This window comes from Hyposmocoma kahamanoa, unplaced genomic scaffold (genome assembly GCF_003589595.1).
Source record: "Hyposmocoma kahamanoa isolate Upper Pololo Valley unplaced genomic scaffold, ASM358959v1 92, whole genome shotgun sequence".
In the NCBI taxonomy this organism is placed as follows: Eukaryota; Metazoa; Arthropoda; class Insecta; order Lepidoptera; family Cosmopterigidae; genus Hyposmocoma; species Hyposmocoma kahamanoa.
In genome coordinates this window covers 14,076,472-14,090,959 of record NW_020654748.1, presented here as the reverse complement: position 1 = coordinate 14,090,959, position 14,488 = coordinate 14,076,472, and the positions used below count along the sequence as shown (strand labels likewise).

General features: G+C 35.2%; 1 protein-coding gene across 2 annotated transcripts in view; it reads left to right on the top strand.

Moving 5' to 3' along the window:
- LOC113236531 (elongation of very long chain fatty acids protein AAEL008004-like) overlaps positions 1-14,171 on the top strand; it is a 31,451-nt gene extending 17,280 nt beyond the window's left edge. For both annotated transcript variants that reach the window (XM_026472647.1, XM_026472648.1), the window contains 6 exons: positions 2,036-2,226; positions 5,627-5,707; positions 8,182-8,344; positions 10,340-10,476; positions 10,906-11,100; positions 13,006-14,171. In XM_026472647.1, the coding sequence (XP_026328432.1) occupies positions 2,036-2,226; positions 5,627-5,707; positions 8,182-8,344; positions 10,340-10,476; positions 10,906-11,100; positions 13,006-13,131 (893 nt within the window). In that variant the 3' untranslated portion in view covers positions 13,132-14,171. The remainder of the gene's footprint in view (positions 1-2,035; positions 2,227-5,626; positions 5,708-8,181; positions 8,345-10,339; positions 10,477-10,905; positions 11,101-13,005) is intronic.
- The last annotated feature ends 317 nt before the right edge of the window (positions 14,172-14,488 follow it).

The window sequence follows — 14,488 nt, the reverse complement described above, 5'->3', positions numbered from 1 at the left end:
TTCATTTTTATGTACAACTCGCGCTTGACTAAAATTGTTTTCACAAAGAAATGGCTGTTCCTAAGACAGATTCCCTGTATCTCCGACAGTTTCGGGTTTCCCTATACCATCCTGGTTAAAAAAGAACACATCGTGTATATATATATATATATATATATATATATATATATAGGTTATTTTCAATGCATTTGTTGTATACAAACTGTTAGTCGTTAACGCGTTTTTGAATGTCGTTTCTTCCCTGTAAAATGCAACTGCGGCGGCGTGTGTCTGAGTTTTTGCTCAACATATTGCATAAACTTGTGGAACGTTCCATAGTGGTAGACGTGCTTCGATCAGCCGTTCGAACCACTGTCGTTCGCGCAGCTATGTCAGTTGCAACAACTCATACCAGCCTGCTACCGCGCAACCTCATGACGCACTCGACACTTTAACTATTTACCAACTACAAAGCCACTACTTCGAATAATTATTAGAACAAACTAGAAAAAGTGGCAAGCGATGCTTGACGTCGTCACTACTACAGGATGTTTGTCAACTTGTTTAACAAGTTACCCTCAATAAGGTAAATTGCGATGGCGATAATTTGTTTGCTTTTCACGACCAATGATTGACATTTACTTTGTAGGGTACTATAGAATGTAATAATGATTTAAACAAACAACTGTAAACCTGATTTTCACGTAACTCGTGTCGTACTGAGAACCTTTGAATTTGTTTTATGTAGGTGCGAGGTAGATAACAAGAATTATATAAATTTAAAAATCCACAATAGCCTTTGAATAATACGAGTTTACAATTTTATCGCCCATGTGCAAATTGTTATTTCATCATGTTATTTTATATCTTACTTAGAAGATATTTCATCGAATTTCTGTCTGTGTGTAATTTGTTTGTCTTTGAAACATTTATATATATTCGATTATTTTTGTGAAATAACTCCACTAGTTTGTTATATTTATTAATAGAAAGATTGAACACTTAGAAAAAATCCTTCGATCCGGCCGGATTCGAACCGACGTCTTCTAGCTTACCGTGACAGACGCTGTACCAACTAAGCCACGGAACGTTTTGTTTGGTAAAACCCAATACAAAGATACGACGCATGCACATAGAAAAATTCGTGAGATCCGCAGGTTGGTTCCGTGGCTTAGTTGGTATAGCGTGGTAAGCTAGATGACGTCGGTTCGAATCCGGCCGGATCGAAGGATTTTTTCTATGTGCGATTTCACAAAAATAATTGAATATCAATTCAATAAAAATTTAAAATACATTTATATTACATTTGCTTGTATTATACGAAATTATATAGGACTACGTAAACAGCCATCTTACTTGAAGTAGCTTCCTCATACATCAAATGTTTTTAACAAACGTGCGCTTCCGGGCATTCAGAACTAGTCGTGGCCTTGAGGACTGTTAACTATTAAAGGTAACAGTATGAATTTGCAAATAAGGTATTTTTAATCCTTCAAAACAGCTCATCTGTACTCATATGTTATACCCGAATAACTGAAATAAGTAATACCCGACCAAATAGATAGATAGATAGAACGTTTATTTGGATCTACAGACACACATACATAACAGAAAAATATGTAATATAGTAAAAAGAAAAAAAAACAACAGAGTCGCAGCACTGCCGAACATCCAGTTATATGTGTGCTGTAGCAGTGCAAAAAGGCAATTGCTCAGCGTCGGTGTTTACTCAGGAGCAAACCGCTGATTTTCAGCTATAACCAAAAAAATTCAAAAAACAATGTCAAATATTCATCATTCATTCGCATCACGCGACTTTTAATTTGGTCGAGTATTACTTATTGGCAGTAATTGTTTCGGACGGATGTCGGAAGGAGAACAAGAGTAGGACCGTTGTAAAGAGGCAGTTTGAAAAAAAAATACACGATTTATACCCGTAAAAATATTGTCGTAATCCAATGTGTAGCAATCGCAAAAATCAAAAGTTTCAATATTATTATGTTCCTTCTATAAAAATCGCTGCGTTTAATCAATTATATTATCTGCTCTTTTGTAGACCCGCGAGTAAAAGATTGGCCCATGATGTCTTCGCCATGGCCGACGTTGGCAATCTGCATCGGATACGCTATATGTGCAAGAAAGATTGGCCCGAGCCTCATGGCCAACCGCAAACCGTTTGAGCTGCGACGAGTTCTCATCTTCTATAATTTGGCTCAGACCATTTTCAGCGCATGGATATGCTACGAGGTAAGTTCTACACATCACTAAGAGCGCATCTTTACTAATCACATCTTTCTGAAATATCATAATGTCGGATCTGTAATAGTGGAGAACTATTCTAAGATGCGTGTGAGCTACACACAACTGTATACATTCACACACTACCTAATACCTTCATTTAACTTGTCGTGCAAATCTCTCTATTCCCTCCAGTTGGCTCAAATAATACTGAAAATTTTAAAAAATGTAGTTGATGATGTGGGCGAACACTAGATTTGCAAGTGAACACTACTTTAGTAGGAAAATATTTGCATGTTAAGTGCAAAGTATTCCAAAATATTAAAAAATATTTTATCAACTTAATTAAGACAGAGTTATACTATTTTTATGAGCATTAATAAAGGAAACTCTATTTTAAAATGGGACATCAAAAAATCCAGGACGTGAACTTCAGAGTTATTCTGTGACGCATCCTAAGACGTACGGTGTCTTAACGATTTTGGTAAAAAAAGTATTTAATTGGGGAATGTAACAGCTGTGCGTTAGAGATATCATGTGGCTCTAGGACAAATGACGGGTTAACTATCACTTATGTTTAGCTTCAAGGATCCCCATGCGTTTAGTTCAGCAGTAACATGGCGGCTGCTTAATACTTATTACACAATAAGTTTTTGAAACTTATAGAACATATAGATATTGTGAACCATTTTGTTGTACATACTGTAGAAATTGCCCGCGTAGTACTTGAATGGCTTAATATACTAAACATGTCCACACTCCCACGTTTATCATATGAATTATTTGAAAATGGTTAGACGAAGTGTAAGACAGAGAAGCAACGCGAATAATATTTCACATACAAGTTGAGTACCTTTGAATTTTGAATAAAACTGGTTTTATCATTTCTGCCCTGTTTGTCATAATATATAATTTTCATCTGTCATAGGTAACTTTCGAGATATTGTCACCTAAAGTTTATTTATTTGATAAATTTGTTTTATACTGATTTTACTTAACAATAAAACTGTAACTAAATAAGACATAAAAAACCGCTTATTATGAGCGGTCCCCATTTCGCTGATATGTGACAATGTCTTATATATGACTAGAGATATGTGACTATCTCAATTTTGCTAAAAATGACGGTTATGTTGTTTATACTGCCTCAGTAGTCGAACGGTGACAATGCCAGACTGCCACGCAGAGGTCCCAGTTTCGATTCCCGGTCCGGGAAAAATATTTATTTCTCTCGTAAGTTTGGCTGGAATTTGTGGTTGTCTATATGTGTGTCCATGGCGCCCGCGGCCCAGGGTTTGCCCAGTGCGGGGCTATGTTGAGTGTGTGTGTGTGTGCGTGCGTGTGTGCGTGTGTGTGTGCCATCCTTATCATAACGCATCCTTAACATAAGGATGGCAGATTTCTTTTCTCAAAAAACTTGTAGTCATATATCACAAATAATTCAATATAACTGTATGAAACGGAAAGACCAAATATTGTAAATATCTCATGTGACATTACAGTTATCAAAGAAGTTTTGAAAGTTGCGCGGCATTTTCCCGCCATTTTCTATTCCTGGCGTTCAACGAGTGACAAGTGTGTACTTCAGTTACTTTTTATGCCCGTTGCTAGGTAGCTGCTAATCGGGAAATGGTATTCCCAAGTGAATGGTCAGTTGTTCGCTTTAACAAGGTTTGATCAAATCAGTTACATTGTCAAAGAAGGATTTTCACTGTTGAAAAAAGTTCTGCTTAACGATACCCAAAACTCAGGCTGAATTTGAAGGGCCTCTTGAGATCAATTCTCTAGTTTTTTTTTTATTCGTCATTTCAATTAAATTATTCCCAATTTGAGTTTTTCATGAACATATTACGTTAACTACGAAAAATGCTGCTCATCTTTATGGTCTTTCTGTCAAAATAACTAATTGTTTTAATTGATTGTTTTGGTGGTCTTTATTTAGCTTGAGTTTTTTTTTTACAAATAATGATGGTGAAACTCAATAAAATTGTTTTTTATCAGCTATGTTTACCTACTGTTCACATTTTTACCGTAATAGCTTAAGTCTCTTAAATTCTTCAATATGTCTCGAGGCTTCTGCATAATTAAGCTGATATTGAGTTGACGAACCGTGCATCTGATACGCGAGGGATGTTATAAGTTTCAACTGTGAAGATTCCAAGGCAAGACACCATGATACTTGGGTCAGGAAATTCCGCCATAACGGGGAAGCGGGGCGTGACCTCGATCTTGTTAAATTATATTTAAGTGGAGTATAAAAGGCCATTGTCAATGGCACGAAGTCAACTGAGGTTGCAATTCCCATGGGCGTCCCGCAAAGTTCAATTTTAGGTCTGTTTCTGTTTTTAGTTTATATTAATAAAGTACCTAGCCCTGCGAGAGATAAGTCGATTGGTTTGCTGTTAATTACCTGCATCTTTAATGAAAAAGCAATGAGTTGTGTAAAATTTACGTTACTTAATTTTAAATAAATAAATATTAAACATCACATACGTTGCTCTGATCCCAAAATAAGTAACTAAGACACTTTGTTATAGAAATAGGAAACAACGACATTACCACAAACACCCAGACCCAGAGACAATATAGGAAATTTCGCTTTTCTACATTGACCCAGCCGGGAATCGAACCTAGGACCTCAGAGATGGCGACACCATAAAAACCGGTGTGCAAACACTACCAAGGAGGTCGTCGTTTGCCACTGCGCCTGTCAACCTGAGACAAAAGTTGACAAGTCCCATGTGCCCATAATTTCATCAGCACATTTACCCCTCAGAACCGGAACGCAGTAATGCTCACATTACTGCTGGCGTCAGAAATAGATAAGGTGACAGTACTTCCCTGGACAAACTCTTTCACATGGATCTCTATCGTTACTAAATATAAAACTCCAATTATAAGTATAAATACGCAAAAAACTTGCAAGAAAAATGTTCATTGCAGTCTATAAAATAACAAATAAATAAATAAATAAATAAATAACGCACACACTCAACATAGCCCCGCACTAGGGAAACCCTGTGTCGCGGGTGCCATGGACACACACTTAGACAACCACAAATTACACCCAAACTCACGAGAGAAACAATTGTAGGCCATACAAATATTTCTCCCGGCCCGGGAATCGAACCTGGGACCTCTGCGTGGCAGTCCGGTATGGTAACCGTTCGGCCACGGAGGCAGTTTAAAAAGTAACAGAGACGATGATGTACGATAATCACGCCATTCATGCCCGGATGTAAACTTTGATAAAACTTTTTTTTCCGTAAGACATTATTTTTATCGACAATCTTATCTCGTGACGACAATAAGCTAAAAATACGTAAACCACATAATACAAGTAATTGACTTCTTAATTCGGTGATTTCGTACGTTTAATCGATGCTAACCGATTATGTTTTATCCACAGTACCTAATGAGCGGCTGGTGGGGCCACTACAACTACACGTGTCAACCTGTCGATTATTCACGCAGCCCTATGGCTATGAGGGTAAGATTGATGATGACATTATATAGGCATTAACATGCCATTGTTTAACACAAATTCCTCCTTGTCAACCTTTAATTTACAGTACTTATCCTGAAGTTAACGACATTCTAAGCCATTATTATACAAACATATTCGGGAAACCATACACAGACCAGAAGCTGTCATATAATATATATCGCCGGTGCAAGGGAAGAACCACTGAAGTGACATTTTGGATAAAATTAATTTATATATATCCTTGAAATTGCGTTTTTTTTTTAACTGGATTTCACGACTACCTTGATGTCGGTTATAGCATCCTAGAAATTAGCGTCAGTTTTAAAATGTATAAACTTATGCACAATTTTTAATAGTTTAGTAAAATATAATCGATGTCACTTAACATGGCACTTCTCCTTAAATTAGGGCGCGTTCACATTATGTCGTAACGTTTTATTTATCGTTGGACGTCTGTAGCATCTAGCCTGTTCCCATATCACGACTATCTGTCTGTCCATCTGTGTGTGTTTTGTCGTTGAACAACTGTCGTGTCTAACTGTTCCCACTAAATCGTGACAAAAATTGATCGGTTCACGGCTGGCGCTTTGGCGTTAACAAAGTTCTACCTCTTCCATTATCACGACAAAAGTACGTGGAATTACTTCTATTTGCTAAGTTTTATTGAAATATCCCCTAGTTCGCCACTACACAGGACTTGACACTGGAGATAATAAAAATCGGTTCTCACTACTCAAAGTATATAGAGAGATAAACGCCTTGAATTAGAGAAATAGCAAAATCAACCATTAAAATAATTGCTACTAAATTAAAGTTAGGCGCTATTTATAAAAATGAATCTTCATGCGTGAACAGTCATCCTTAGAGTTGGATGATTTTATTCAAAATGAAATGGGACCACTATGGAAGTGCCCCCTTTCCAACAAAAAAAGAATCATGAAAATCGGTTCACAAATACCGGAGTTATCGCGTAACATACATTCAAAATAAAAAAAGAACATACAGTCGAATTGAAAGCCTCCTCCTTTTTGAAGTCGGTTAAAAAAGTCGTGAACGACATTTAATCGTCTTGCGCTATATGTGAACAATTTCATTTTGACGACTATGTCGTCACGACGTAATGAACGGAAAGGAACGCGCCCTTACCCGGTATAAAGTGTTTTTAAAAACCTCTTGTTTTAAATGTAATGTCACTGAAGTGTTTTTTCTAAGCACATATTTTATGAGATAAGTTACTTAAACGTTTCTTCCGGCAAGCTTAATAACAACTGTTTGTCGATTAAATGAGCGTAAAAAAAAACAACCAAATATATTCATTCCTTTAAACGGCAGTTATAAGTTACAGGAAGCTTTAAAGTCATGAAAACTATTTTTGAACTTTGGCATCAAAAAATAATATAGAAATAAACAACATTTTATATGTTATATTATACAACAATAATAACGTAAGAAATAGACTGAAACATAATGCAGCTAAAAATCTTTATCACCTAAAATGCAATGATTATAAATTTATTACGTTTAAATAAAAATTCAGCAACATAACTGAATAATACGGATAAAAAGCGACTAACAGCGATGTAGGTGTAGCTGTCCCCAAAGATAGCATTTCTTCATATAAAAAAATTCTGAAAAACGTCTTTGATTTCAAAATGAAGTTCATTAAAAAGAAGTCATACTAAAACGCCTCTTGGCTAAATTCAAAAGCTAAACATACCTATTAAAAACATTTTTTAATTCATTATGAAATTTGAGCTGACTGTAATTGCTTCAATCAACATTCCCGGAATGGATCGGCCATAGGATGTCGTTTCATTGCTCTCTCCGAGACAATTCACGTTATGGCGTCGCATCAAGGTTTCTCCCGGGAACTATTTTTGGACTATTTTGATTAAGCGACATTTATTTAAGAAGTATTTTTTAATTTTGTAATGTAGTTAATGCTATTCAAATTTTAAATAACATGTCAAAAGAGCTCATACCTCGAAATCTCTAGAAAAAAACTTTAGAACGCTCCACTGTAAAAATTCACAAAATGTCGCTTTAGTGATTCTTCCTTTCCACCGTCGATATATATACATTTATGCCTGTTTTCTAATAACTAAATAAAAGTAATAATAGCCAATATATTTTGAATCATTTTATTGCGAAGTAGAAGTGAGGGTTTGCGTATATTTTCTTTTATATGGATCCTAAGTCAACGATTAGAGCGAGAGTGACGTAAATCTTCAGGCATTATTTAAATTATGAGACTATTAATACGAAAAGTTTATCGAAGAATGGCCTTTACGCTCATTATGCTCTAACAATTACATTCACACGAGTTTTTCTAACATTATTTAACGCACATGAGCAAAAAATTGTTATTTTCATATAGACAATATTTCTATTTTTGGAAACCCAAGGGTCGGTTACTTGGTCAGTTACATGAAAAATCGGAGACTTTTTATAAAACTAACATCTAATTTTGTATACAGATGGCTCATACGTGTTGGTGGTACTACTTTAGCAAGTTCACGGAGTTCGCGGACACGCTGTTCTTTGTGCTGCGCAAAAAGAACGAACACGTGTCCACGTTGCACGTCATCCATCATGGTATCATGCCCATGTCTGTCTGGTTCGGCATGAAATTTGCTCCAGGTTCGTATAATCATAGTATCGCTAATAGTGGCACTTCACTGGGAATGTCACGTGGCTATTGATTTGGCAAATATTTGTGCCATTTGTCTCTTGACTTTAGTAGGTCATATTTACCAATTAAAGCAAATACCACACATTAAGTGAATTGTAACCAAAGAATATATTATAGGTACTGTAATTGGTCAACATATACTTAACAAATATCTGCGTAACAAGGCTTCAAAGGGCAAAGGAGATTTTTCGCCTCACTTGTGCTTCGCATATCTACAAGCGGCATTAAAGGAAGACGATACAAGGACGTAGAAATTGGATATAAGATTGATATGATTGATTGATGATATTGCATAGAAGCAAAATTCGCTCGACAATTCGAAAACTATAAGCCGAAATTTTCGGACTTATAGCAAACGCTGGTTCCCGCGACTTCGTCTGCGTAGAATAAGTACTTCAAGTAGCTTAGAACTTTATATTTGAGAAATTATTGGTTCACCATACAACCTTTCATCCCCTATGTCACCCCCTTTAAGATTTATATTTGCGACAAAAACTAGCCTACGTTCATCTCCAAGATCCCATCTATGTTACCACCAAAATTCATCAAATTTGGTTCAACGGATTAGGCGTGAAGACGTAACAGAATTACTTTCGCATTTATAATATTAGTTTGGAGTTTTAACTCCTGTAGTTACTATATAATTTGCCGGTGCCTTCACGCCACACACTGACAAGTCATAATAACGTCCTTATTAGCGTTCGTTAATATGTAAAGATATGAAAAGTCATTTTATACATCAAAATATTCCATTCACTAGTTCAACCATTAATCACATTTTTATTACGCAAAGGGAAAACTCACTCCATTGTGTTTCTAAAGGTTATTGCTGACGTAAACATTTCGAGTTTAGCAGGATGCATTGATTATTCTTACAAACCAGCTAATCAGTTTCCGTGATCGACCTTATAGTTTTGAAATCCGTTATGAAATCTGCGGTAAAATATTAAACCTTGTGATACCATAAGGTTAATGTTTAAAGCGATAGTTGTCCTTATCCGTATTTCATGCCAGAAGACAAACATTTATAATCTTCAAAGTTGTGTCAGAGGATTTTCATTAAAAATATGCATCTAAATACATCTACTGTAAAAAAGAAGCTTCCCATGAGAATAAGAGAAGAAGTATTTAACTTTTCATTCTTCCACCCTTTTTTAAAACAATCTTGAGATATAATTATGATGAGTTTTACCGTTACCAAGTTCACAAATATTATAATAAACCTCTTCGAATTAGTTAACATCCTTTTGTCCACTAAAAAATTACTCGCCGACCTTCAAGTTTGCTTTTGTGATTCCTTCATGTAAACAGCACGCGGTGTCAGGGTAACTTTCCGTCTGTTTAAAGGTAAAACCACATTAGTGACTTTTCCATAAAAAGTCTTTAATTTATATATAGCTATGGTAAGAAAATCACTATCTTTCTGCACGTGTAACTCAAAAACAAACAAGCTATAAACTTATTCAGAATTTTATCTGCAAAAAGGTGGTGAATTTCTTACAATGTCACTTATGTGATTTTACCTTCAATCAGACGAATTGTGTAATCTCTCTTACCATTACGATCCCGGCCACTTAATTATCAGCTTCAAGGATAAGACTCGGCACCTTGCCACTTATTATAACTTATAATTAGTACCTGTAATATGATATTATACTACACATATCAAAAATAACCAGGGATGAAGTGCGTTTTTGCAAATTACTGAAAATCAGTTTTCTTTTTTTTTAACATTATTGATTTTTTGTCAATTTAAAAAATAAATAAATAATGTGTTAAATTTATATGGATATTTTTATAATTTTTTTATTATCATATTAAAACATTTATTTAAAAAAATACCTTGATCCCTAAACACTTTTGATGAGTGTATATATATATATATATTATGTACATATACTGTAAATAAAATGTCTATGTTACGTATGGAATTATTGTCGTAGGTGGTCACAGCACATTCTTCGCACTGCTGAATACGTTCGTGCACGTGGTTATGTACTTCTACTACATGGTCGCCGCGATGGGCCCGGAGTATCAGAAATACATTTGGTGGAAAAAGTACCTTACCGCCTTCCAAATGGTAAGTAAATTAGTATTTACTATAGCAGGCATAATTAATATATAACATATATAACACTTTCCACTTCACATCAGGTGGAGTGGAGTCATTTGCCTGTCAAGTATAAAAAAAAATATATATATATATATATAATTTTGATTGCGGGTTTATTCTGTTTTTGTAATAAAACCAGGCAACCAGTACTCAACATTACGACGGAAATGCGCGTAATTTGGAGGATCGTATTATACATCAAGGAATTACATTGAGGAATTTTGTGGATGTATATTAAAATGGACTTAATACAATATCGGGCCATATTATTAATCATTGAGTTTCACAGCAGGGCCAGTGGCGCACAGTGCTCTTTAATCTTCTTGACGTTAAGCGCCATCTGTTAAATGTTGCACTGCACCGCTCAGTGCTAACCAAAATTGTGTGTTCCAACAGATTCAGTTCGTGATAATCTTCACCCACCAGCTGCAAGTATTATTCAGGCCGTCGTGCACGTACCCTCACGTGTTCGTCTACTGGATTGCTATGCACGGGTTCTTATTCCTCTTCCTCTTCAGCGACTTTTACAAGGCGCGGTACAACAAGCAGCAAGCAGCTGGGAAACGACCATTTCCCAATGGACTTTGCATGGTAAGTTAGTCTTTTGAAACAGGCCGCATTAGTCGTTGGCTGCACTAGCGCCATCTTTTGGTTAAAACTTGGCAAAAATGTTATTTTGTTGTCATGTTTATGTAATAATTATCTTTATTTTCTCGGTCTACCGGGAAGTGGCTAGAGAGTTTAATAATGATTAATTTCATTAAATAACGCCAAAAACAACCGGGCAGCAATGGGCCGCCGCGAGCGCTCCCCCTTACTACCCACTCACCGACAAAATACATCTGATAAATACTCATACACATGTAGCTTAGCATATTGTGGAATTTAGAAAAAGACCAATTAGAGTAACGGATTTTTAAGGCATTTGAACTCGCAATACTTTTCTTTTAATTTAATAGAGAAAAGAAGTATCAAATTCTTAGTATAATCGAACAAGCAAGTGCAACAGGTAAAATTATGTAAAGTAATATCTCTATATTGTCATATATAAAAATATGACAATACTGATGTTATGATAATGAGTATTGGAAGTAATGATTAATAAGCTTAATTTATATAATAACATTGATTGAAAATGATTTATTGAAAGAGTCCATAAAAAGGATACTTGAAATGATAAAAAAAACCATATTTGCCAATGTGACGCTAGTAGTGACGCAGTATACGTTTTTATATCAAGAGAATCAAGGGTAATGTACGAATTCTTGTAAGAGCAATGAACTTTGGTATGTTTGCTTCTTACAGTGCAAGCTATATTATTAAGTAAAAAATTAAAATGTATGTAATTTGTATTGTATTGTACATTCGGTTTTCGTAAAAGTATAGCCAGCTCCCAGAACGTAATAATAGGTAGTAATGTTTAGTAAGGGTTAATGCTGTAGTTATAAAACAACCAATTTGTAATTATTGATTTCAATCGTCTATGAATCCGTAGAGCACTTACATCGATTGTTTATAACTTAATTAAACAAAAGACAAAACCTCTATTATTCCCCAAAAAAATATAAAAATGAAAAGCAGTTGTTTTAAAGTTTAGTGGCTGAAAATGTAGAGGATTAGTAATTCTTTTTGTCTGATACGAAGTATTTTAATTAATATTTCTACTATCCGGTTTATAAGTATTAAATAATGGCGATGGGCAGGTTTGAAATATGTATGTTAAAATAATGTAAACAAGCCAATGTCGCGTTTTCCTTATGCACCAAAAATATAACAACGAACAACATTGCGGACCTTGAATATTTAACATTATTCAATACGCTAAACGTTATTGTTTATTTAATAAATATTCACAACCAGAGATGGGCAAGGTTTAAATCGGGTTAAAACCCATTAACTCTTGAAATCGAAGGAAAAACTGTTAAGAACTAAATATTTGTTGTAAATCGAATTTTGTTCTAATTTAATGGTATTATTACCAAACGTTTATTGCTTTGATATAATAGACGATTGGGTTTGCTTTTCGATTGAATCGATTCACTTGAAAATCGCATTTAAATAACGCACTCAAATCGATTTTCATGTCATCACATCGAAATGTGCATACTTACTGAGTAAGAATCCACAGCACTGAAAAGGGCAGCCCCCTTGCGTGGAGTTGCCTCTTTTTTGTCTAAAACTTATTTTTACATGGAAATTTGTAATACGTATGGAATTATATTGTCGTTACCCCGATGTTTTTTGGCAGAAATTGGTTAAAACCGCACTTTGGGTAAAAACCCGATTAAAACTGAGCCGTTTGATTGGGTTTTAACTTAACCCACTGTCCATCTCTGTTCATAAGTATAAAATTGGTTCGTCGATGAATTTGGTTTAGTTATCCTGCAATATAGTCCTTATCTTCAATTTTGTATATGTCATGTGGATATGCCAGCCTAGTCCGTTCAGCTCTTATGATTTGGATCTACAGATTGAATGTTTTTTCTTCCTTCACAGGTGGTGCCAGACGAAACTAGTTCACTTAACGGCAAGAACGGTTATAAGCAAGAAGGTTCCGAAGTGCCGAATTCATACGCGTCATCATCGGCGGACGCGTTCGTGCGCCGGCGACCTATCTCATAGTGCCCAAGTGACCTGTAGTTTTAGCATTTTAGAAACCGTCGCGAGCCTTCCACAGAGGCTTCCAACTGCCTCTCTGAGACTGACGTTCCTGATGGGACATCCTTGCGCGTAGTGCATTTTGACAATTGACCTTGGTTATTACAGTCGTAGCATTTTGGAAGGGGTCTTCTGTTTAATGCGAATTAAAGTGCCGATTCTGGAAGTGGCTTAAGTATCATACAGGCACTCCAGCGGAGTCTTGTAAAGAGTATATAGAAGACGCCAGAATATTGCTGCGACTGCGCTACGCCCGACCACTCCCAAAAGATCTGAGCGTCCTTCTCAATTCAACCAACTGAATCAAAGAGCTATTTACGTCTTTATTTGTATTGTAATAAAACACAATATTTACTTGAATAATAATGAATATTGTGTTGGATCTACTTAAGTATGATTTAATTGTCTTCAATATAAAGTGGTTAAATGCACAAAGTAAAGTCACCTTCTTGAATGCCTTCTAATGTTAGAAGCATAAGTGAGTATTTGTTCTAATGAGCGTTTGTTATCGAGTAAATGGTATTTGATTTTAGTATGGCGTGGTATATTGCGTTTGGCAATAATTAAGCGTATTTTGAGTTAAATGTGTGTTATGTGCTAATCATACTAATTTTACTATTTAGGCGAAAGTAAGAAGGGCATTTTGTATTGTGTTGTATATATAATCTACAATACTTATTGAATAGCTTAATCATTTATTTAGATATACTGAAGAATAATGGCGTTATGTAAATATAATTTTATTACGAAGTCGTAGAACGCAAATCAATGAATTATGTTACCAAACAGTTGCTTGTGTCCAGTGTCGGTCGAGTACAGTATTTTACTATTTTTACATTCGCATTTGCATACTTTGTGCTCAAAATATTTGTTTCCTTTCTACAATTATTCTTAGTCTTGTTGTTATTTTTCTTAGTTACATTTTTTATTATTATTTTTACCTCGCTGTAAAAATAATAAAAATGAAAATTTTCTTACATTCTTATTCATTCAAATCTACTATTTTTGTAAATACTATGCACACACAAAAAAATATTATCTTTTTACAAAGTTTTTTTTCTACGAACATGAATTGTATTACGATATCAAAAATAGTTACGTTTTCTTCACGTGTTGGTTTTAAGTAGCTAGTATATCGGTATGTGTATACTAGTTACTTTAAGCTTCCAGGCACAAACTAAGAAAAAAGTATCGGTCGGTTTCACATATGGTTTGATGCTTTAAATCTTGTGCAAATGTGTTGCGAACTGCGGCTAGCTTTGATTATTCGCCGCTAGTCTCTACACACCACAAATCTGCTCAAGTATCGCTGCGAACTCAC